This window comes from Xenia sp. Carnegie-2017, unplaced genomic scaffold (assembly GCF_021976095.1).
Source record: "Xenia sp. Carnegie-2017 unplaced genomic scaffold, XeniaSp_v1 HiC_scaffold_3, whole genome shotgun sequence".
Taxonomy (NCBI): Eukaryota; Metazoa; Cnidaria; class Anthozoa; order Malacalcyonacea; family Xeniidae; genus Xenia; species Xenia sp. Carnegie-2017.
Genome location: NW_025813493.1, coordinates 1,859,907 through 1,884,870, shown reverse-complemented (window position 1 = coordinate 1,884,870; position 24,964 = coordinate 1,859,907). Strand labels below are relative to the sequence as shown.

At 38.9% G+C, this 24,964-nt stretch overlaps 1 protein-coding gene and 1 long non-coding RNA gene across 2 annotated transcripts in view; one reads left to right on the top strand and one right to left on the bottom strand.

The window, feature by feature from the left end:
- LOC124454537 overlaps positions 1 to 24,964 on the bottom strand; it is a 66,457-nt gene that overhangs the window by 20,573 nt on the left and 20,920 nt on the right. Inside the window, exon 4 of the mRNA XM_047005324.1 lies at positions 9,984 to 10,361. Within this exon, the coding sequence (XP_046861280.1) occupies positions 9,984 to 10,361 (378 nt within the window). The remainder of the gene's footprint in view (positions 1 to 9,983; positions 10,362 to 24,964) is intronic.
- On the top strand, positions 2,344 to 5,218 carry LOC124454557. The gene is made up of 2 exons (XR_006951513.1): positions 2,344 to 2,744; positions 4,617 to 5,218. It is a non-coding gene; the product is annotated as an uncharacterized LOC124454557 (long non-coding RNA).

Below are 24,964 nucleotides of genomic sequence, written 5' to 3'. Positions count from 1 at the left end.
TTAATACTGTAAAAGGCAACATTCATTCTGATGTTATACTTGAGAATTCCAATATGAATGCATAAGGAAATCAGCAAAAGTGTGTTATGCAACAATCTTTATTTAAATAAGTTACATATTTGATAAAAATACAAATATTTGTTTTGTAGTTGCTAATGAATTAGTTGATGATGTTGAGGAAGAACAATTAGGTTTGGGAGAAATCAGACCAACAAAGACTCAAAATGAATCATTGTGCACAGAACCACAGCTTGGAGAAGAATCACATTCCACAACTTTGGTTGGACTGTCATCTATAGATGATGCAACTTTAACACCACATGCACTGGATAACCTCCAAAATTGTGATGCTTTTGAGATGACTACTTTCCAAGGTTTGTGAGTACTATATAGTCTACTTGTTCTTGTCTGTCTTTATGAAAAAGATGTTCTAGTTACATATTATAGAAGAAAAATATCCACTAATTTGATGTTCAATTAATATTTCATGAAATGATGAGTGGGTATTGTGATGATGGTGCAAAATACCATTGGGAATTCATTGAAAGAAAGTGGATGAATGGAATTTGAAAATAGAACAGTCAGAAATGTTGTGGCTTTTCACCCATCTTTACTATATTAAGTGTTGTACATTGCAGGTGAAAGTTCTGAAGGGGCTACTTTTGTCCCTAAAAATTATGACAAATGAGGTTATGGAGCGAGAAGTGTTGCTTATTCATCGTTGTAATGTGAAAGAACTTATTCATTGTTGTGTTGTTGCTAAGATTGAAAAGGAGCTGAGGAACAGAATGGGAAGGGCGAGTGCAGCGTTCAGTCAACTAAACGATCGGCTGTGGCAAAATAAGCATGTCTCGACCAGAGTTAAAGCCAAGGTCTATCAGGCGGTGGTGCTGACAACACTCCTTTATGGAGCAGAGGCATGGACAATCTACAGGCTTCAAGTGAAGAAACTGAGTGCGTATATGATGAGACAACTGCGGGACATTCTGAAGATATCATGGCGGGACAAGATCGCAAATGCTAAGATTCTCCGTCTGACTGACCTGCCACACATGGCTGACATGCTGATTCAAAAGAATTTAAGATGGATTGGTCATGTCCATCGTATGGAGAGATCTCGTTTACCACGCCAGCTATTGTACAGCCAACTAGTAGAAGGGAAACGAAACCAAGGCCGACCTCGACTCAGACTCAAAGATGTCATGAAACGAAATCTAAAGAGGAGAGACATCAACGTGACAACCTGGAAGCAACTGGCTGATAACAGACCGGCCTGGAGAGCTTCAATCCAACCATAGAACAGTCCTCGTCGCTTACGACTGACTGCATGATGATGATGATGAATGTGAAAGCTAACTTGCTGCACTATTTTGAAAAAGATGATATTTTAAAGAAGTGTGTGGATGTCAAGATGATAGATTCCAGAGGTGTCGATGAAAAGGACGAAGGAGTCAGCGTTGTCAGGGATGCATTTTCTCTGTTTTGGAATGAAATAGTTTCATGTTAGGCGAGGATGAACGAGTCCCAGTGATTCGTCATCACGTTTCTCGGGAGAAGTGGCAAGCGATAGCTAGAAATCTTGTGAAAGGTTACATTTAAGAGTGCTATTTTCCAATCAAAATTTCTCGCGTTTTCTTGTTCTCCTGTCTTTTTGGCGAAGATTATGTCGCAGAAGATATGTACCTGAGTTCCTTTATGAAGTATATTTTGACCACTGAGTCTAGTGTCGTTGAAAATGTACTTTCTCATTCTCTTGCAGTTAATGATGAAGATGTACAGAATTTCTTAACAGCGTTTGAGTGCAAAAAATCTAGCGTTTATACCGTGTTTGCCGTATAACTTTTTCCCTTGGTGTTTTGCCGTATAGCTTTTTCCCTTGGTGTTTTGCCGTATAGCTTTTTCCCTTAGTGTTTTGCCGTATAGCTTTTTCCCTTAGTGTTTTGCCGTATAGCTTTTTCCCTTAGTGTTTTGCCGTATAGCTTTTTCCATAGTGTTTTGCCGTAAGCTTTTCCATATTGTTTTGCCGTATATTTTTCCTTGGTGATTTTGCTGTATAGCTTTTTCCTTGGTGTTTTGCCGGTATAGCTTTTTCCCTCGGTGTTTTGCCGAAAGCTTTTTCCTGGGTTTCATGGTGTTATGTTTTCCTCCGTGTTTTGCCATATAGCTTTTTCCTTGGTGTTTTGCCGGATATTTTCCCTCGGTGTTTTGCCATATAGCTTTTTCCCTTGATGTTTTGCCGTATAGCTTTTTCAAGTGTTTCGGTGTTATGTTTTTCCGGTGTTTTGCCGTATGCTTTTTCCCTGGTGTTTTGCCGTATGGCTTTTCCCTCGGTGTTTTGCCGTATAGCTTTTCCCTCGGTATTTTGCCGTATAGCTTTTTCCCTCGGTGTTTTGCCGTATAGCTTTTTCCCTCGGTATTTTGCCGTATAGCTTTTTCCCTCGGTATTTTGCCGTATAGTTTTTTCCCTCGATGTTTTGCCGTATATATATTTTTCCCTCTATAGGTATTATGTATTCCAGGTCGAAAATCACGCAAATATTTGTGTTTTTAACAATCTTATAAAAATTTGCACAAAAGCTGCTTTTTTATCGGCCTCAAAATCGTCCCGAAGGTTTGCTGTTTTTATATCACCTAAACTCTTCGATATTTCAGGTATTTTTCGTCCGTACGTATTTAGAAGCTTATAATGAAACGAATGAAATCACGTTAGACGAGATTGAAAAAGTTATTGACGAAGCTGACAGGTAAATTTTATAACAATCGTCCTCTTATATTAATACAGTGCAAGATAAATTTTTAAAATTCTTTTTTTGGTTTCTATGGTTACGTATGTCTTGACTGATTCACTGACGTAGTTCTTGTTTATTTAAGGTTCAGTTAAGTCAGTTAAGAGTTTACTGACACCATTTAGGTCAGTTTAAGTATACATAGGGCTTGTCAAGTTATAACTGATGCAATTAATACATAACTTTTGAAAGCAATTGTCTTTTTTATTACATCACCTATTCGTGTACTCTTTTAACCATTGTACACAAGTGCTTACATATTGGCGTCAGTTTTGTCTTTCTGCGAATAAATGTTTTAATTTTACGTATGTTTTAAAAAAAATTATGAAACAACATCATTCAGCTTTGTTTTTCTTTCATTGTCTCTTCTTTCTCATTTCTTTTGGGCAATGTTTTCAATTCTTCAATGTTATAAATCCTCGATCAATTTTCGTTATCTCGTAAGTAGATGAAGAATTAAATACTATTGTCGTACCGTGGTATTGTATCCTAAACACCATTTGCTATTTTTAAAATACCATATCTTATAAGGAACATTCTACATCAAGCAATCTTAGAAATGTGCACCACCACTTTATTAACTTTTTGCATATAGTGTGCGTTATTTCTTTACAAACATTTGTGTAAATGCATGGTCTTTTGCACTAAGTTCTTTCCATGTGGATTTGTTTAGAACAGATGTTAGTCAGCAATAATGTTTTATGCGTATGTATCAAACTTGTACATAATGAGCACTATCATTGTGAACAAACGTAAAAGCACCGTAACACTTTGCGAAGATTTCTTATAAGTTTACAAGAAGGATTTTGTGTTTAAATTTTATAGAATCAAATACTATAAAGTAAATCCCATCCGCAGTAGTAACCATTCAAAGTATCTTGAGTTTGTTTTAATAATCTGTCATATAAGGTATTAAGAATTGTCAGAAAATATCTGGAGAAATACTTACGTGCAAACCTCCACCTATATAGGAAATGTTACGCAAATACTACATTTACTGCATGATGGTAGTTTAAACAGTTCTTAAAAAGAACTGTGAGTTACAAGCCTTCTATCACACATGCCCAGTATTATTTAAAATAAAAGATGTTTTGCAAAATACATTTTGTTTTTTCTATAAGATAACTATAATCGAAACGAATGAACTTAAAAGAAATTTTTAAATTTTTCTTTTTACATGTATTGATGATTAATTTCTAAATTCTCTTGAATTGATTTAATTATTAAGCTCAGATCATTAAACTAAAAATACATGAAACGCTACGTTAAGAAAATAATTGAAGCCAAATCTTACACTAAATCCGCGTGTGTTGTGTTTCGAGATTCTCTCGCGGAAATTCCTTATGAATATATACAAGAATCCCCCCCCCCCTTTCCGCCAATGTCAATCTATTTGGCATTTACCACTTGTTACTTCTATTGTTTGACTTGCTATTACGTTACTTTCCGGTTGAAAACTCTCACAGAGAGTGCTCACTACTGTCTTGTCGTAATTCCAAATGTAGTTTTCTGACTATAGTAAAGTTAATGGAAACCATTAACAATTTCATAAAGTTATGTTTGTATGTTTTAACTACATTGTTATGACCTTTAAATCAGGATATAACCTTTATATACTTTGATTTGGATTCCAAAATGACAAAGATATATGTTTTCTATATAAATATGCTAATTGGCGAATATAATAATCACTCCAAAGATATAAAATTGTGAAAAACTGTATTAATTTGTGTGTGAATTTCTACACAAATTCTCAAATTAAGAATAACTATAATGGTGTAACTCTAAAAACTAAACAAGAAACATTTAGATATATTGTGTTTTCTGTAGGTGCTGTGCAAACATTCTCTTGGGCGGGAACAATATTACTGCATGACAAACCAGATAATATATAAGATAGTCGCATGACATACATGATAAATCCAAGATGGCGTGAGAACGAGGCAAAAAACATCAAAATTTTTTGCAATTTACTTTCACCACAAACGTCAAAGAAATGAGAGAGAAGACGTCACAGTAGAACTATATCAATAAATCTGCCTTCATTTGGAAAAATAATAGAAATTTGTTTTTTCACCAACGATTTGGGCGCTGTGCTGTTACGCCGTTTGCTTTTTCTTGATACATCGCAGCGGTCAGAGTTTTTTGCGAGACAAGTTGCATCAAGTCTTACACAAAGTATACGGCAATTTGCTTTTTGTCGGTCAATTTCACTATTAATAATGTTTATCACAAAAAAGTCTTCTTTTATAAATACTCAAGACAGAGGTAAGGAAATGTACTTTCTCATAACCTAAATATTAAATAGTTAATACCATTGCTGGATCATTCCAGTTACTACTGCTTGATGTAACTAAACCTGCAAGATATTACACAAATTGTCAGATTTCTTAACGAGCTTCGTTGACTTAAATAAATTACTATGAATGAAATGGAATATACAAATTTGCTCATATGATAGATTTTCAGCTAGAAATTCACACCGTCAAAAATGAATTTATATGTTTTATAGTAAAAGCTATCTTTTATAAGTACAATGTTCACTTCATTTGCATGTAGACAATGGCAAGAAAAGAATCTTCATAAAAAGGACTATAAGTATCACAGACTAGAATTGAATTTAACATATTGATATTTTTTCAAACCAAAAACTGCTACAAAATCATTCCGACACAAATCATTTGATATCCCAAATTATTCTTAATTTTAGTCTTTCCTAGGCAAAAGCACATCACACAAGGCCAAAATATTACCATTAAGGCATTTTTGTCATTATTCTAAAAGCGCATTTAGTCGAAGAAATAATGCGCAGCTTCTTAACATAGGCAATACAACATCATTAACGTGTATATTTGTAGTTGCATATATATGCCTTTCCAAACAAACTTACGTAAGAAAAATTCTAGTACCTTTTAAAAAATATTTGTATGTTAATACTTCAACCGAGAAATAGGTTAAGGTCACAGATTTGGATACGACATTTTAGTGCGCACAATTCTGAGAGTACAGGGTAACCTGCCCTTCCAAGTAAAAAGTAGGTAGAAATACTCACTCACCTTAACTTTTTCAAATGTAATTCTTGTCTCATCAGCTGCCTTTTGTATTGTTTCATGTTTCTCCTTTGAGGTTGTATTCATTCCCTGATCGTAATAAGATTTCAAGATAGCTGTTTGCAAGTCAATTAATACTTCATACTGTATTCCAGTTGCCTCCATGTTCATAAGGTACACGTGTGTCGTGTGCATGTCGTGTGTTGATGATATATAAATTGATGCATATATAAATCAAATATGGCGTCAATGAGAACGCTTAGAGGATCTCCTACATCACATACATGCGACGTTCTCAATTTGAGAAGTCTTGCTTCAGACGATTAAGAACATGCGACATGGGTAATGATTTGAATTTTTTTCAAAATCGGCTTTTCATGACAAACTGTTATTTGTAAATAGACGTCTTACCTACAGATATCTAGAATTATTTGCAGGTAGTTGACCAATCAAAAGTGACATTGTTTACATAGTGAATAATGATGTAAGATAATTGCATGAAATGCATGATACATCAAGATTGCGTGAAACGGGGCGAAAAGATAAAATTAGCTACTTCGTAACGATCGTTTTGCACCGGTTTCCATTAAAAAAATGCAAGCGCGTAAAAGGTGTTTCCGGTCGTTTCTGTCGCAAGGATAGAACTCTAGTCTATCTCAAACGATCGATACGCAAGGATCGTTTCTAACGTATGGATCGCTTTTGTCGTTTGAGTTGAGCGTTTCCATATGATCATCTCTGTCGCTTCTACAAATTGCAAGCGACAAAGACGATCCTTACGACAGGAACGATCATATGGAAACCGGGCTTTAAAGAGCAAAATCTCATTAAAAAAATGAGTGAAATGACGTAACATTAGAATCATATAATTACCTAAATCAGCTCTAATTTTTAGGGAAAATATTAGAAAAGTATTGTTTCACCAACGCATTTTTAACAATTTCATCAAGGTTGTTTTAAAAGACATAAAAGCTAAAATGTTTTTGTTATATGTTGAAAGTTTCATTAGAAATAATGATCAAATTTATAATATCACAGTTTTTGGAAGTTCTTCATGGTTTTATTTTCATCTCGGTGAACTTTAAGGATTTATCAAGTTTCCAACGACCCCAATTCACACCTTTAATATTGTTTTGGTTGCCACTATAGTAGTGTCCATTCAGGTTGGACCAATAACAATTGTTATACCACCAAGCACCTTTTCTGTCAATGGCACAGTTTCCTATACGATCCTCATCATTATCTGAATCTTTTGTTGTAAACGCCATGCCTTTATGATAAAATAATGAATCTCCAGCATTTCCTAAGAAAAATAATACCTTTCAAAAATCGCATTTAATGCAGTTATAGAATTCTTTTGAACTTCCATTAACAAAAGTTTAATGTATATATCATTTAGGCATTGACACTTGCATTTACAATTGATTATTAGAGGCTTAGATATTAAAAGGACTTCAGTCAATCTTCATTTGACAATGGTTCTTTTGTCTTTAATGCGTTCGGTGCCAGAGCCCTCTTTTTGTAAGAGTTATGACAACGGGTCTGGGGCGAGCGCGGAGCCGCCATTTTCGTGACTACTTGCAAGTTAAACTTGTAATAAAACTGTGTGAAATTGGTTAATGAGCAAAAGAAATAATAAAATTCCGCCTTGTTTAATGAAAATTTTAAACATATCGGAAACCACAATCAAGCTTTTGGCGTTTTTGTGAATAATTTCTGCAAACCAAACTCAATTCCGCAGATTTTAGCTACATTGCGGTTGACTAGTTCGTGCTTTGAAACTAATTGTGACCCACTGCAAGGCATTTTTACGTATGTGAACGTATATTCTCGCAGTTTTCAACTACAGCACCAAGATATTTGTTTTCATTGCTTATAATTTACCAGCGATAAAGAAAATACTCGACATTTTGGCTGCAAATTCCTGTTCGGGAAAACACGTTACTACACATATCTCCAGATTTGAATCTATGCTTTGACAGGTATAAGGTATGTAAAAATAAATCACTGCAGCTCATTTTTGGTTATATTTACATTTAGAAAACGTAGAGGCGACTCAACTGGTAAAAATATATTCTTTAGAAATTCACCACTAATAATCTTATTCTAAAACTAAAAAGTATTTTGAATTTACAATTGAGCTGCTATAATTTATTTTGACTTAAACTGTGCCTACCATTGAATCAGTGTTATCCAAGTTTTGTTTTGAAGCACTGTGGTCGTGAAATTTTGCTTAGGTAGTACATATTTTGCAATGTAGTCCAGGCATAAAAATTTAATGAAGATAGATTACAAAAAGTTTTTGCTGGAAAATTATGAATTTAAATTATTTGTTAGATGCAGTAGCTCTTATATTCTATTAATCTAATGTGAAGTTGTTGATTTCTTATTGATTGTGAAACTGAGATTATAGTTAAAGTTTAACTCTAATGCAAAACGGTATAGGCTTCTATTTGGTGAAGCATTTGTTGAAAAGGAAATTATGTTTGTGTATTATAAAACAATTCTGCTGTTGAAGAACAGTCTTGTTTGCTACAAATGTCACTTTTTGTACAGACTTTGACATTGTATATGAGTCTGATCCAAGTTTTAATTTATCTTAAAAAAAATAATAAGTTGAGTAATGACAAAAATTTGGCATGTTTTCCAAATTATAAAGACCAAAGACCACACCAAATCATTGATTATGTAAAGACCAGAACAAATCATTGATAACCAAATTGAACATGCTCTGGTTTGAAGTACAGTCAGAATGTGTATTTCATTACCAGTAATGTATTTTACCCAGCTGTTTCAGTAAATATTTTATTTATGATTACTGATACTATACTTTCAAAGGATTTCCTAAAGATGCAAAATACAATATTCGAAAGTATATTATTTTAGCATATTGGATTAGCAATAATTATCTCTTGAAGTGGTTAAGAACTTGTAAATTAGAGTAATTTCCGAACATAATGATAAGTCATAATCTTTCTATAAAGAACAGGCTTTGTATGTAAGAAAACTATTGAATCGTTAGCATTAGGAGAAATATTTCCAATGATTTTTCACTCGAAAACAATCTTCGTAAATAAACCTTTAGATAAAGATCAGTTAGACACAATGCTCACTACACACAATCCAGTCTATCGTAAAGCCATTTCTTTCTTTTTTCTCGATCCATAATTATGGCGATAAGCAGTTACATGTTTTAGCTATGAAATAATTAATTATTGTAGCCATACCTCCAAAAAATCAAAATATTTTCTCAAAACACAAACAAACTTGTAGTAATCGCCATATAAACACTAGTTGAAATTTTAAAATTAGGAACAAAAATGGCGGAAATTAATCATGTGATCGATATTGTCCAGTAAACGTTGGAAACCAGAGAACAATACATGTCCAAACTCTTACAAATAGAGGGCTCTGTTCGGTGTATGTAAAGTTTGACGTATGAAACAGACCTTACTTAATGGCGTACCTGGGTATTTTCCGAGGCTCAATTGATATATTTGTGTTTCATGCTTATAAATGTGAATTGTCCATGTAAACTTAAATAAATTTCTGTTATGTTTTAGGTTGTTGTTAAGTTCATAAAAAACTTTTATATGTAAGAACAAGTTATAATGTATATATAATTTAGGCATTGAAACTTGCATTTACAATTAATTACTAGGGGCTTACTTGAATGCTTGCATTGTATAAAAAAGATTTCAGTCAATGATCATTAGACAATGATATTCACAGTATAGATTCTCTCTTATGTACCAAACAATTTAGTCGGGATTATTAGCTACATGTTGTTCAGGTGCTAGGTTATCATTACGTAATTTACAAAGCTGCAGTTGAATTTGCATTTAATGTTGATGATAAGCTAATCACAATCATTACATGTCACAATCAATCGTTGCAACAGAATCGTTCGCAAATTGGAACGATTTTTACGTTTGTTTGTTGTATTTTTTCTGTAAGTTTTTAAGTTCAAAATTAATTACACTTTTATTGACAAACAAGGCTTTAGTTCGAAACCAACCGTTACTATCCGTTTTTATCAAAACTTGGAGAATCCCCCGTTGCAAACTGCAATCACTCATATCATTCAAACATATTATATATATCAAAATATTTTTCCCCCAAAGTTTATATTAACGTATTAACTTACCAGAATATTTACCAAAACTTAGTTGATATTTTTTATTTTCATTCTTTACAGCAAACCAATTATATTCAGCATATGCTTTGTTTCCTGACCAGTCTCCCAGGTCTACACGAAGTTTATTTCTCCTTGCAGATGTTAGTCGGTATATCTTATCCAATCCAAGCCAAAATTCAGAACTAAGATTACCAAAACCTTCTTTATAGTCATTCCACCCACGATAGAAATCAACACTTCCATCTAGGCGTCTTTGAAATACAGTCCAGCCACCACCATATGAAGTCAAGTCACAGTAGACATTAAAAGATCCTTGACCATCAGGATCAATTTGATAAACTCCACTTTCGTTCTTGCCATTATTTTGTACCTCAGTGCAATCTTTGGCTACTTTAAATTGAAAATGTTAAAAAATCAGTTTCTCAAGGTTATGTTATGATAGGATAAACGACTGAATTTTGCGAAAAAGTGTTCTTAAGCGAATGAAATAATTACTAGGTATTATTATTATTTGTTAAAAATTGCTTGTTTCATGTTTCACAGGCTGGAAAGCTACAGAACACAAGCATTGCATGTAAGATATGGATATTATTTACTACTGTGAATTACATTTGAAGTGGGGATGCTGTTTTGCAACATACTCAATTTCAGAACATAAAGTCAATTTCATTGTAATTTGTGCTTACATGAAATTTTTTTATGTCTGATTAGAAAATTCCAGTCTAACTCTAAAAGCGTTAAATTGAATAGTAAGAAAGTCATATGAAATTTATTAAACCCAGTAGAAATTTAATGCCATTTACTGAAAAACGTTATGACACATTATTTACATACATTTTTTGACCTTATTTATTGTACCTCTTAAAAATATTGCTTATTTAGGTTTTTAAAGGAAGTGAATTCTTAACAGTAAAACCTAATTTTCTTACATCGAAAATTAACAAGATATTTATGAATGAACATTATCAGTGCATACCATCCATACGAAGCGGCGGATGACTAATTGCGCGGCCTGTAAGCTTAGAAAAATTTTTGGAACTTTAAGTGATATATCTTTTGAGGAAGTTTCCGTTTCTTGTGCTCCTTTGCTTCAATTTTGTTACTCATAGTGTAAACATTATAGAATAAATTAAAATTTCGAACGAGATAAAGTTACTACTTTATCAGTTCTATACATAGAGCATTATAATAGTATATCGTACAGTTTCCAACAGGATATATTATTGAAATTTTGATCATTTATCTCATCTAGAATCGCAAAGAGTAAAAACTATGTTTAAAGAGAACACGACTTTTAAAAACGCGGGAATGTAAGCTTCAGCCTACATAGCATACTGAGTAATTGGACAACGGCCATATTTGTCTGTTCTTAGAATAAGTTCATAAAGCTACAATCCATTGATTGAAGACATTTGATGTAATATTATTGAGGTGCACTCATTCTAGGAGGTATGGAAGCATGTCTGCCAAAATGCTTTTTAAAGTTTGGGTTTACAGAATTCTTAGTTTACGAAAGCCAACCAATAAAAAACTCAAGACTGTCTAATATGGTGTATCCAGGTTAGCAGGGCCATAGCTAGATTACTAACTTCACGAGGAGTGTTAAACCTAACCTTAACCCTTACCCTAACCCTAACCCTTACCCTAACCCTAACCCTACTCCCTCCTTAATGTAGAGAAAATCAAAATGTGTTAATTGTGAAAATCAAAATGTTGCCGCTGGCGCACTTCACCTTGAGAAAGCGTCGTTTCTAGCGCACCTCACAGTTTGAGAAGGAGTATACACAAATCTAAGCGCCCCAGCCCTAGCTCGCTTACGTACTTCTTGTAAATATGCTAGCATAATTACAGCGAAGGTCAAACCGAGGACAACGGCAGAAGACGGGGTTAATTATTTAGAAGTAGCGTATAATAGGGTACGTGGTAAAATGAATAGTGAATCCAAAAGAGTACGTATGAAAAGACAAGAGCAAAAATAAAGAAGAGAAAGAGAGAAAAAATTGAATAATACAATAATAAGACAAAGAAAAGAACATCTTAAATTACAAACCAGGCTGCTAATACAAATAGGTACGATACAATTAGAAGAATAATATTTATATATTATATAGAATCGAGATGGATACTGTTAGAGAGATTCTGCAACTATATAAACAAGGTGTTATAAGTGGAAGAGCTCTAAACTCATTCCTTGAAGCTTTTTAACCACTAGAATCTACATAAAGAAAGCGTACGAATACAGCTCCACCTGAACTTCCTTCGGTACCCTGTAAGCGCAGACCTATTATGCCTAATGACGTAATAGAAAGTAGACCGCCTGTTATAACAAATTCTGTAGGTAAGGAAGCTACGTATGGAAATATGAGCGACCCAGCGTTAATACGCTATTACGCACTTCAGTTTCTAAGTGCAATTCCTCCAAAAACTAAAACTCAGATTCCTCCGGCGGCCGGTTCACTCCTTTTGCCAAACGTGAAGTGTTCTTATTCAGTTCCAGATAATAAAGGAAAGCCTTCGGAATCATCTAGCGCTTCGTGTAACATATCTTCATTAAAAAACCGTTGAATATTCGGGTATTATACTTTCTATAGTGAGTGTGATAATTACTCTAGCAGTTCCCATCTGTTGAACAACTAATGTTGCATCAGTAGGTAAGTCTACATCTATAAAATCGCTATAGCTACATTCAAAGTTAATATAACCAACACGATGTGTTTTTGTTTCACTTAAGACAAGTAATTTGCTAGGAGTTTGAAGTACTCGTAGCGTTCCTGCACTTGTAAAACATTTTCCACTTAATGATATTCGGTATAATCCAGCGGTTTCGATGGTGATTGTAGAAGAATCTTCTTCACCTTTTTCACACATCACAGCATTAGTCCAATCTGAACCTCTTTTACCAGTGACTGAAGTACCAACTTGAGTGTACACACCTACTGCAATTTCTAGTCGCTTTTTGTGTTTTTCTTGTCTTCTATGATGTTTTACACGACGGGCGTGGTAGTTTTTGCCGGACTTAGCAAAGCTTTGAAAGCCTCACGCGTAGGTTTATCTACGTCTGAATAGTTCCAAGAAGATATGACTATTTTTTCAGCCTAGAATTATCTTCTAGTTGGAATTTTTCAAAATTTTTCTCTCTATTTTGTCGTAAGTATACTTCTACTGCTCGGTGAAAGAGATCGTTTGTTGATTCAAATTCATGAACCGAAGTTTCAGCTGCGTTAGACATTTTAATGTTTGTGTGACAAGACACAACTGAAGTGATTAACATTATAAATATAAAGTGAACATTTATTGTTTTAGAATTAAGAAAACTCTAAATAATGTACCTCATATCTTCGCGTCTAGTTAGGGGGTATTGTACTAACATATGACATCAATTTGTTAGTGTTATCATGTGCGAAACTAACATAAGCCTCCCAACTTTGTTCAAACACAGTAGATCTAATGTTGAACCACTCGTTTTGAGACCGTTCAAACCAAATGTTTAATAATGCTATTTTATTCTTTTCGAGTGTTTTTCCAGTAGGAAACGTTACTAAAGTTACATTTACTCCGCTCATATCTGGGGGGTAAAATCCATTAGGAGAGTTCAAAACAGGTTAATATCCTTGGTCTCCTTTAAGCCAATCAGCTCCTGCCTGTCTTTGAGGTCCTTGACGTTCTGAAGGTCCCTGAGGCCCTGTGGCTGCGGTATCTTCTTTAGGCCCTTGAGGGCCTCCTCGAGGTCACGCGGCCCTGTAGACCCCGGCTCTCCTCTTGGACCTGTTAGACCTCTAATGTCTTGTTGCCCTTGAGGGCCTTAAGTTCCCTTAAGTCCTGGAGGTCGTTAAGGCCCTTAAGCTCCTGTGGCCCCGGGCGCACCATCACTTCCATTGGTCCCATCAGTTCTGTCATCTCCTCTAAGACCCTCATCACCTTTCTCTCCTTTTGGTCCTCGAAGACCCGTATCTCTATGAGCCCCTGTAGCTCCTGTATCATCTTTTTCTCTCTTTGGTCTTCTAGTACCCGTATCTCCTAGAGCCCCCTCAGCTCCTGTGTTACTTTTATCTCCCTTAAATTCTCTTGGGCCTCTAGGTCCTGGTGATCCTGCTTTTTCAGATCCATAACCATCATCAGTTCCACCGATTACTAATGTTGCCATTAGTTTGATGCGACGGTTAGTTTGATGAGATGTTTAGTTTGATGCGATGTTTATTTTGATGCGACGTTTATATACTTACTTTATATAATAGAAACTTTTTTTTTAATTACTGGATTTATATTTGACCGTGAGAGAAATCTATGACGAGCCTCCAGCCAGACCCGCGATTTTTTTGAAAGCTTGAGCTTCACCTTCACGGCGTGCGCTTTCAGCAGCGGCGGCAACAGCTTCTTCTTTTTTTTAAGCTCTAAGTTCTTATTTGTCTTTTTCATCTCGTTGAGTAGAGAAGTTATATCGGCAGCCTGTTTCTTACTCATCAGAGTGTCGAATTCATTTGGAAAAACGCGTTTACGCTCGTTAAAACGCCGCATTTGATGTAGAACCTGTTCAAACTCTTCATGTGAGACTCAGCTGTCACTGAGAGCACGTGACGTACTATCACCAACAGTCATCAGAATCGTCGCAGCAGCTTGGGCTATGCGGTCGTGCTGTTTAGCCTTTTTATCAAACTTTTTAAAAAGAACACGCCCAACACCTGAGATCAACCCGCCAGCGACAGCAAGAGCTTCAAGAGCGGCCCCAGCCGGAGCGCCCACACCAGATAGAGTGAGAGCAATACCTCCAGTTCCTGTCACGACTGTAAAGGCACTCGATGCAGCAGATAAGGTGTCGAGTGTCGAAGTAATACGTGTGTATTTCTTACGCAGCTTATGACGAGCGTCACGCTCTTGGCGGAGCTCTGCCTCAATGTTTAAAATGCGAACATAGCAAAAGTTGCTCGTTTCGATTGATGAACGGGGTGAAAGAACGTCTTCTACTCCTTGGTATTCATATTCACATTTTAAATCCGGATATATCCGTGGTAATGGCCTAGGAACGTCCACTGGCTTGACTGGAGGTGCGCTTGCAGTTTCAATTTTCTCGCAGGATTATATATAGATGCAGAAAAAATTGGCCGAAAGCCATTATCTGATCGTAAGCCCTACTAATTCCGGTAAAACGAACCTTTTAATTAACATGAATATGCGTTGGCTTGATTGCCCAAAATTAACTATTTACACAACAAGTCGCGACCAGGAAAAATATCAGATTCTATCAGAGTTCTACGAAAGCATCGGCCTGGAAGAATGTGTTGAATTAAGAGAGCCTGATGATGTAATTCCAGTAGAGGAGTTGGACACTAATCCCGAGACAGTCGTCTTTGACGATATTCGGCTCGATTCAAAAACCTTAAACGCAATCGAAGAGTATTTCTCAGCAAGTTGACATAAGAATGTCACAGCCATATACTTAGCGCAAAGCTACTATGACGTCCCCAAGTATATTCGACGAAGTACCGGCTGTATTGAGCTTATGAGAGGTCTTCACCAGCGCGACGTAAGAGAAATCGCAGCTGACCACGCTGATGGTATTACAAAAGAGCAGCTAGCGGCAGCTTACCATGAAGCGACTGAAAAGAAGTACGGCTACTCTGTAATTGATCGTACTGCAGAGGAGGTTGCTATTCGCTATCGGAAGCGTTTTAACGGAATTTTGGTAGCCCCGAAGTGGTAATCCATTCTTTGAAGACATCATTAGACTTATTCTTGTTGGCTCTTTTATATTTTGGAAGATGAGGAGTAACCGCCTGCATTATAGTTTCGACGGTTTCAGCAGGCCAACCCGAGGCGTCGTATTTTTGACAAATCGGAACGAAATTTGCTATGAAGGAGGGGTAATTTAAAGGCTTTCCAGTAGACCAAGGCATATCAGCCGCCATACGGCTAACATGGTTGCATTTAATTTCGTTGAATGGAATTTTGTGTTTAGAGCAGATTTTATACATATACGTTCTTACCTTATTAAAATGAGAGTCACATGACTTCTCGCAAGGATCTATAGACGATTTTTCTGTATCACGTGACTCTTCATCCGATTCCACTGTATCACTTGAAACAGGCACTGGCAGGGTAAAATACAGTTTATTATCTTGAGATTGTGAATCAATAGATGCTAGCACCGACTGTATTTCAGGTAGATTATAATTTTTCATTACACCATATGGGTCATCCATTTTTTTGTCCTATTATATAGTAAGACAAAAAACATTTATCTACCTTCATCTTTCTTGAGATTGAATTTCAAGTATTTTCAGGTCAGTTGCATCTGTGGAAGAGCGCGAAAAATTAGTCCAAGAGTTTGTAAAAAACCGCGCGGAACTCAAGCGGCACCAAGTCGATTTCAAAGTGTCTCGACAGCACGAAGAAAAATGCTTTGAAAGGGTGTCTTAGCCCATTGTTAATGCTGAAAAATCTGTAGCAGAAGCTTTTAACAAAAAACAAGATAAAGAAATTGAAGGGTTGCAACAAGTCACTCAAGCGGTTGAGGACACTCAACAGCAGTTTGCCCAACGGCTAGATGATCTAGTCCTTTTAACAAAAGACAAACCATCTTGGAAGGCTATAGAGAATTCAAATTTGCTTGATGAGTTGGAGGCTGGTGAGTATATAAACGACATAGATTTTGAAAATCTTGGAAAATCTATCGGCCCGTCTACAAGAAGAACCGCTTCTCCAGCTGACCGAGAGCTATGTAAAAAAACCTCGAACGTTACAATGTTTTAAAAGAAAAAAGAAGTCGCCCCAAACGACTCTTCAAAACAACACGAACAGGAACTGGAGTGCACTATTATAATAGCCGATCAGAGCTTATCGACCGCCTTCACCTTTCCTGCAAGTCTGTAGAGGCTGGTAATGAGTTAAAAAACGATATTGAAGCGATTTTAACAAAACTGCTAGACGAAAGTGCGATATCGAAAAGTTATTACCGAAAAATTAGAAATTAATACGTGCGTTAAAAATTTTCTTCTTATATATATTATACAGAGCTATTGTTCATTGTCGATATAACCATAATGGCTGGAGTATTAGAAGACGAAATAAGCATTGAGATGTACTCAACAAGAGCCATTGCGGCGCACGGTGGAGAAGCGAATGACTTTCAAATTGGCTTTAGGCCACCTATACCTTTAGAGGCTAACAAAAAATATCGAGTGGCTCTTTCTGAAGCTAGTTTGTGGAATTCGTGAGAAAATGTAACTATTAAAAACAATCAACTTGAGTTTGAGATTAGAAATGGAAACTTTCGTGATACTGATGGTGCACAAAGAGGAGAGCTTAAACAGACTACAATTCAACGGCAAAAATTCACAATACCCCCAGGTGCTTACAACATTCCCGATATCAATCAAGCTATTGAAAATGCTATGGAAGCATTGGGGGTAAAGTTCGCACATGAAGATAAAACCGCAAGACGTGATCCACCCTTTATGCTCTCAGTAAATATTCCCACATCTAAATCTGAGATTACTATTAAAGGTGATCTTGTAGTTTCCTTTGACACAGATAACAGCATGGGCCCTATTCTTGGGTTTGCTGTTGGTGGAGATGATAGTACTAGAGGAAAGACTTTAAGTCAGAATCGAATTAACATTACAGATGTACAGAAGATCCATATTCACTGCTCGCTTGTTAATTCAAGTATAGTAAACGGGAATCCTAGTGATGTTAATAAATCGTTTACTCCAAATCGAGGACCAGGACGTTTTTTGGAAATAAGTCCTAGTCCAACGACCTACTTACCACTCATAAAAACTAGCCTTATTATTAAAGTGAGAATGAAAATCACTGATCAGTCAGGAAATAAGATTGATTTAAATGGGGATCAAGTAACTTACACTTTAAACATCCGTCCAAAAATGTGATCATACACGCTCATAAGCGGATTCCGATTCAGAAGCTGTTGCCATAATGACTTATTTTCCATATATAATATACTAGGCAAAATGATAGTTCCTATGATTAGACGTGGTATAGTTCGTCGAAAACTTGTCGGGGGGGTCATTGATCGGAAACCTCGTGGGCCTTGCTGGTAAGGCAAAGTGTGCGCTATTCAGTGCGGGGAAGTCCGCAGCTACAGCCTTAGGATCTCGCGTAGGTAAGTTTGCTCCAAAAATCAAGAATGTGACCGTGGCGGCTGGTAAAAAAGCAATTCATGACACGGCTACAGCAGCTAAAGAGGCTGTTATATAGACTGCAAAAGAGCAGTTCTCGCCTAAAAACGTAAGCAGTCTTATTGCCGATCTCACCCGCGGAGACGTTAAAGGAGTGGCAAGAAAAGCTAAATCACGTGCATCTGCAGTGGCAAGAAAAGCTAAATCACGTGCGTCTGCAGTGGCAAGAAAAGCTAAATCACGTGCATCTGCAGTGGCTCGTGCTGGGCCTGAAGCTGGTATAAGTACTGCAAAAACGCGCACAAAAAGTGCTCGCACTGCTTTTTAACGAAAGAAGCTAGATCTAAACTTAATGAGCTGGTTGGGACTTCTGAAGCTAGAAAAGCTCTAGTATCGCGCGCTGAAAGCCTTGCTAAGCAACAGCTGACTTCTCGAGACTTATGTACTCTAAGCAACCTCGTGTCAGGTAACGGCATGATATATGCTTAAATATCACATCAGACTAAATATCACATGAGACTAAATATCAGGAATAATGATTAAACTACATCGGTCTGATGATCGGCAAACGCAAAGTTTTTATAATATATATACTGTACGAACTACAAACTATCATAACAATGGCTACGGACATGATATTCCCAGCACTTCGACTCTTTAACGAGCCCATCGTTGACCGCTCTGTTGAGCGTCTGCAGTACAAAAGAGTTCTTCCCCGCGATCCAAATTTCGATAATAAGAATATCAATATCGACACTGAGAACGTTGACCAGCTTATATGGCTTCACAGAGCCGTTCTTAAAGTTCGAGGTCGTGTGGTAAAGAACGATGGCACCAATTATGATGCCGCCGACAATGTCGCTTTGGCAAATGGTGGCTGGAGCCTGTTTAATACGGTCCAGTTCCAGGTTAATAACAAGACCGTTGAAAAAATAAGTCAGTATGCTTCAACTGTAAACATGATCATGCGGCTTGTAACTTATTCGGATGATTCGTCCAGGAGCACGCCACGAGTGCTTTCTGGTACCGCGACAGTAGAGCTACCAGTGGGGCTGTTTCTAATAAGCATGTAAACAGAACTAACGCTCAGTTGCTTCCTGCTGCTAATGTAGGTAACGGTGTCGCTTTAAATGGCGGCAACATCCGGGCTAACTTTACCTCAACTCAACAGAGAACCCTAACTTCAACATTGGTTTCGCAAGTCACCGCCAGCTCTGCATGGGCGCCAAAGACGTTACCATGATGCTTCTCCTCGCTGACATCCTAGGCTTCGCCAAAGACATTGATTCAGCTTTCATAGGTATAAATTTCAATCTGAATCTCACTCGCGCTTCTGCTGAAAACTCGCTTCATAGAGCAAGTGGGGTAGATGCTGGAAAATTTCAGATAAAACATCTTTCGCTTAGGGTTCCTTTCATCAGACTTTTGATCGAAGTTCAAACCATGATAGAAAGCAAGTTGATTGCTGGTTACACACGCATGCTATATTTTGAGCAAGATCATATTTACCGAGAGAGACTCACCAGAGGTCAAACCACCGTCTTATGGCGTTTGACGACAAACGGAAGTGAAGAGCTACCAACACATATCTTCGTAGCGTTCCAAGATGCAGAGCGCTCAGAAAATCAAGAACAAACTATACATGTGCTTGATAATGCTAATTTGCAACTGATTCATGTGCGGATGAATAAGAATCACAAGTATCCTGAAGAAGAGCTTGAAGTCAATTACACAGCTGCTGAAAGAAATTACAGCAGAGCTTACATGATATTCCAAGACGCTGTGATGAAATACAGCGACCCAGATACAGGCTCTCAAGTAAACTTAGGAGACTTCGCAAACCTCTTTCCTATTTACCACTTTCACGTTAGTCTTCATCCTGAAGCTTTGAAAAAAGCTCCGGCAAACATTGATGTTCGTTGGATCTTAGGTGGCCCTTTTAATAGTGTTATTAATGCTTGTGGTGAACAGGATGAGGCTCATGAATGCCTAACAGGCCATCTGGCAAATCTACTTTCCCGCACCAGCGCGAAGTGCTATCCCACGGTCGTCTACGTAGCAAGTTTGTATGACGAAGCCCAGGCAGTCACAGACAAGACAGCGACTTAGGTTGGGAAGGCGTTAGAGTTTATTTATGCCCGTGGGCCTCTTCGAAGGCCTAAAGTTGTACAAGTCGAACCTGGTTCGGACTTTCGCGGGGCTGTGCAAAAAGCGTGTGATAAAAATATCGTTCATAGAGATCAGGGGATCGTAGAAAGATTCAACCGAATTTTGGCGGAGCGATTGTTCGGTAACCAGTATCATTGCGAGCTGGCTGAGCTTGGAACTCGGAACAAAGAATGGGTATCAAGATTAACTGAGGTGGTTAAAGCGCTCAATAATGAAACTACCCGTTTGACGGGTGAAAAGCCCTCCCTTGCGATTCGGAAGAAGAGCTTTAAGGCCAAACCCGCTGCGCTGGCGCTTCGTCCAGTTGGTTTCAAAGAGCGACGCTTGCCATCGGATATTATGGTGCGGTATTTGTATGCGCCTGGTGATCTCGAGGGTGGCGAACGGCGTAGGGCGACCTACCCTGTATGGAGTGTGACCTCACATCAGGTCGAGTGGGCTGTGTCTGATGGTGGGAAGCCTGTGTTGTATTATTTGAGCGATGTGCCGAAGATATGCTGACGCGATTGTACGCGAGGAGCTCCAAGTGGTGCCCTTTGGGACCAAAACACCACCGGCTTAGTCGATGGGGTCCTGTCACGCTTTTTATGAAAGCTTTCACTACCATATACTACCTTACGCTTAGCCGTGGAGCAGCTCTTCTACTGTAATTATCACATCAGAACTAATTATCAGCATAATTACGCATTTATTATTTATTCGCCTGCGGCACCGGCCTCCCTATGCCCGCATGCTAGGGTAGAGATCCCATTGGCCGCGAACCAGCGCTTCGTGTCCAGGGGGCTCAATGATGTCTTGTTGACATGCTCGCCGAAGATCTGATCCCCGTGACTGCGCAGCATATCCATACCGTGGCGGAAGCACTTTGCCTCAAATAGCGCCTGTTTGTACTGGGCATGACTGATATGCTTTTTCACGAAGCCTTTTCAACATCTTTGGCTTTGCGCTCCTCCAGACCGTCGGCTTTCAGGATAGAGTACATCTTGGCCCTGAGCCACATAAACTAAGTGATAGGCAACCCAGCGCACTCGTCCTTCAATTTCCCCAGCACTTTCTTGTTTGCTGTGCTGAACAACGGTTGGTCTTTGGGGTAGTTGGTGGTGTCGTATTGACCGGCGTTGCGTCTCATGTCGGCGTACACGTGCTCAGTCTGTATCTCCAGCACAAGGCTGTCGGTGTAGAGGAGCTCTGCTGATGACCTGTACTGCACCTTGATATGGTTGTAGTACCAGACGTACATCAGATGCTTCGAGAGGTCGAGAATGCTCGTGCCCACGAATACAGGCCGGTTGAGCAGCAGACTGCTTTTATTCATATGAACGGCTGCGAGGTCTCCCGCATCGCCAAAGATAAGAGGCAGATTATATGTCGGCATAGCGATAAGTTTGCGGAGTCTCTCGGTCTCGCTTGGCCAGAGAAGCTTCACATCGACACGCTTTTGGAGATTCTCCATCGTCTTGCCAAAGACGCTGTTGTTCAGCAGCTTGTAGAGGTTGACTTCAAAGTCACTCTTTGCCTTCTTCCGGAGTTCGGTGTTTTTCCGGATGTAGAGCTCCATTCATGGGCTTTGGTTGAAGCAGAGCGCTCTGTGGATATTTTTCACGCGCATGCCAAGCTGCAGATAGAGCTGCAAATTTCGGTAGTGCAAGACGTATCGGGCCTTGTCGCGCAGATTGGGGACCAGCTTTTCGATTTCGTGAGACGCACCCCCATACATCTGTTTGAAGAGAATTTGCTGGTAATCCGACATCAAAGCGTTGTCGACCTTCAGGCGTCCTGGCGCTAATGGATATGCATTGTGCTCGTCGTGCTGCTCTTCTGGATACTCCAGATCGACTTTGAGAATGTAGCCCTTCTCTGCATGTACAGGCTGATTCAGGGCCGTCTTCACATCCTCTTGGGTGACTCACTCAAACGCGCCTTTCGGCAGCGGCTGCGACATCGCCCAGCCGTACAGGTTGTTGGCGTCGTAGTACTGGATCCATCTTTGGAGCTTCCCCGGATCGTAGTCTGGCTCCTTGGGATTGTTGGCCTTGGCGAAGTGCCTACTGGCCATGCTGATGCCACCCCGCAGGCCTTCTAGATGAAGAGATGCATGTCAATGTTGGTGAGCAGCTCGAGCTCAAGCCCTGTGTGCCCGAGGAGAGCGTCCCAGCTTAGGCCCGGGCTTGTGTAATAGTGGGCCGGTTCTAGCCGGTATCGCTCCAGGCACAGCTTTCGGAAGTTGTCGAAAACGTCAGCGAGGAGGAGGACATCGGTCCGAAGGTAGAGGACGTGGTAGTCGCCCAGGTTGTGCAGACGAAGGCGTCCCAGACCCTTTTTCTGTGGGCGTAGTCACCGTTGGTGATGCCTTCATGGGAGAGCTTGTTGTAGAAAGGCTCCTTCGGCAGGAGGCTCTCCTCGTCCAATCGGAGTCAGCTGTCCATGTACTCGTAGGGGTAGATCCCCTTCCGGAGCAAGAGGGTAGGCCTCTGGAGGTTCGGCTCTTAGTCTGTTGTGATGCGCATGTCTTGCGGGTCGCTGGCTTTCACCAGTCCATCCAGGCATGACAGCATTAACTGGGCGCTGTCGATGAATCGGAGCTGGCCGATGCTGAACGAGATGTATTTCTCGGCGTTGTTGGGGATACAGGTGACCTTCCCTTCAGTCTCTGCAATAGTCTGCATGATGAGATGGCTGTCGTAGCCCCGTAAGTTGTGAAAGACAAACGTTATGGTTGTCGTCTTCGGGCTGAGCCGCAACTTCAAGTTGCACTCATTGTGGGCCGCACCTCGGTACTTGCCAGGTATGTGGCAGTGGTCTCGCACGTAATTGCCTTCGAGGGGCTTGCAGCAGACGTGGCAATTTGTGGCTTTCTTGTGACTCCCCCAGTCCTTTCCTGTCATATGCAACTGATGGCAACTGATGGTAACGGGGCGGCTGTTCGTGTGCTGTTATTGGATTTCAAGAAAGCTCTTGATCTGATTGATCATAACTTATTGGTTGAAAAACTACGTTCATTATATAAATCGAAATGGGTTCTACACTGGATTATGGATTTCCTTTCCTTCAGGAAACAAAGAGTAAAGCTGAAATTCGATTGCTTTTCAGAGTGGAAACTCGTACCTGCAGGCGTTCCGCAGGGCACAAAATTGGGGCCTTGGCTATTTTTGATAATGATTAACGATCTCAAGTTACCAAATAATAAAATGTGGAAATTCGTGGACGATACCACTGTAAGTGAAGTAATTGCGAAAGATCAAACAAGTAACTTACAAAACCAAATGGACACATTAGCGAACAACATCTCGCGTGGTAAGTTCCAGTTAAATGAAACCAAATGTAAAGAGATGCGAATTTGTTTTGGATCTAATACCAATGACATTCAACCAATTACCATCAATAACATTACACTGGATATTGTCCAACACGCGAAAGTTTTGGGATTGGTTATAGCCAGTAACCTTAAGTGGAACATCCACGTAAATGAAATGATTAAGAAATGCCGTAAACGCCTTTATTATCTTATTTAACTAAAACAAGCAAATATCGAAGTCAAGGAATTGCTCCAATTTTACAAAACGTGTATAAGACCTGTCTTGGAGTATACTTGCCCAGTGTTCCACAATAGTCTGACATTGTATCTGTCAGATGACCTAGAGTCAGTCCAAAAGCGAGCATTAAAAATAATCCTGCCTCATCAAGAATATGAAAACGCTCTGCAGTTTACTAATTTGCAACGCCTTAGCGAAAGGAGGAATGATATAACAACAGCGTTGTTTCAGAAGATAGTAGCAGATTCCTTACATAAGCTTCATGACCTTTTGCCTCCTCGTTTAGAACGTTCAACTATGGAACTTAGGACTCAATCTTCATTTAATACTAACTTTAATACCAAACGTTTTAGAAATAGTTTTATAACTTATAACTCTTTGAAGATGTAATTTAGTTAATTTATTTATATATGTATTATATGTAATCTTAAACGTATTTCAGCAATATGGCTGCCAGTTTTAAGAAATAAATCATCTATCTATCTATCTATCTATATGCATAGGCTCGGGGTTAGCAAACGCCGTCTTTATCTTGCACTCTTCTTCTTGGAGCGCTTCCAGGAAATGCTTGGCCACGTCGGGCCCTCGGTAGAGCTGCGGCGGCTGAGTTTCCCAATCTGAACGAAAGACTATGAATGAGTAGCCGCATGTCTCGTGTCTGGAAGTTTGCTGGGTGCCGCTCTTTTTTTGGGTTAAGCGCGAGGCCCTCGGTCTTACGAACCAGGCTCTCGAAGTCTGCGTAGATTATGAAGGGCGCTTTGAGCTGCTTGTGGTAGTTCTCAAAGCGGATTTTGTCATTTGTTCCTGGGGTTGGCATTCTGATGGCAACCGCGGCCTGGTTGATGCCTCGAAAATCAGGCTTATGCTTTTCCAGCAAATCTTGCCTGGCGAAGCCGTGAAGGCAACGCTCACAGAAGTGCAGCTGATGGTGGCCACTCTGGTTGAGAAGGCGCTTGAAGTTCTTGATCCATGTGTAGTGGTGTTTCTCAGGATTTTTCGAATCCGAGACGAGGAAGAGGTTCACAGTCTTGCGAGCTCTTTCTACTTTGCTTAGACTGCAAGGAACGACGCCGCCTTCCCACCCGTACACGTTGATAGCAAGGTCGCTCTCACGCTCTACTCATTCGAGCTGGGAGATTGGTGTGGGTGCGCT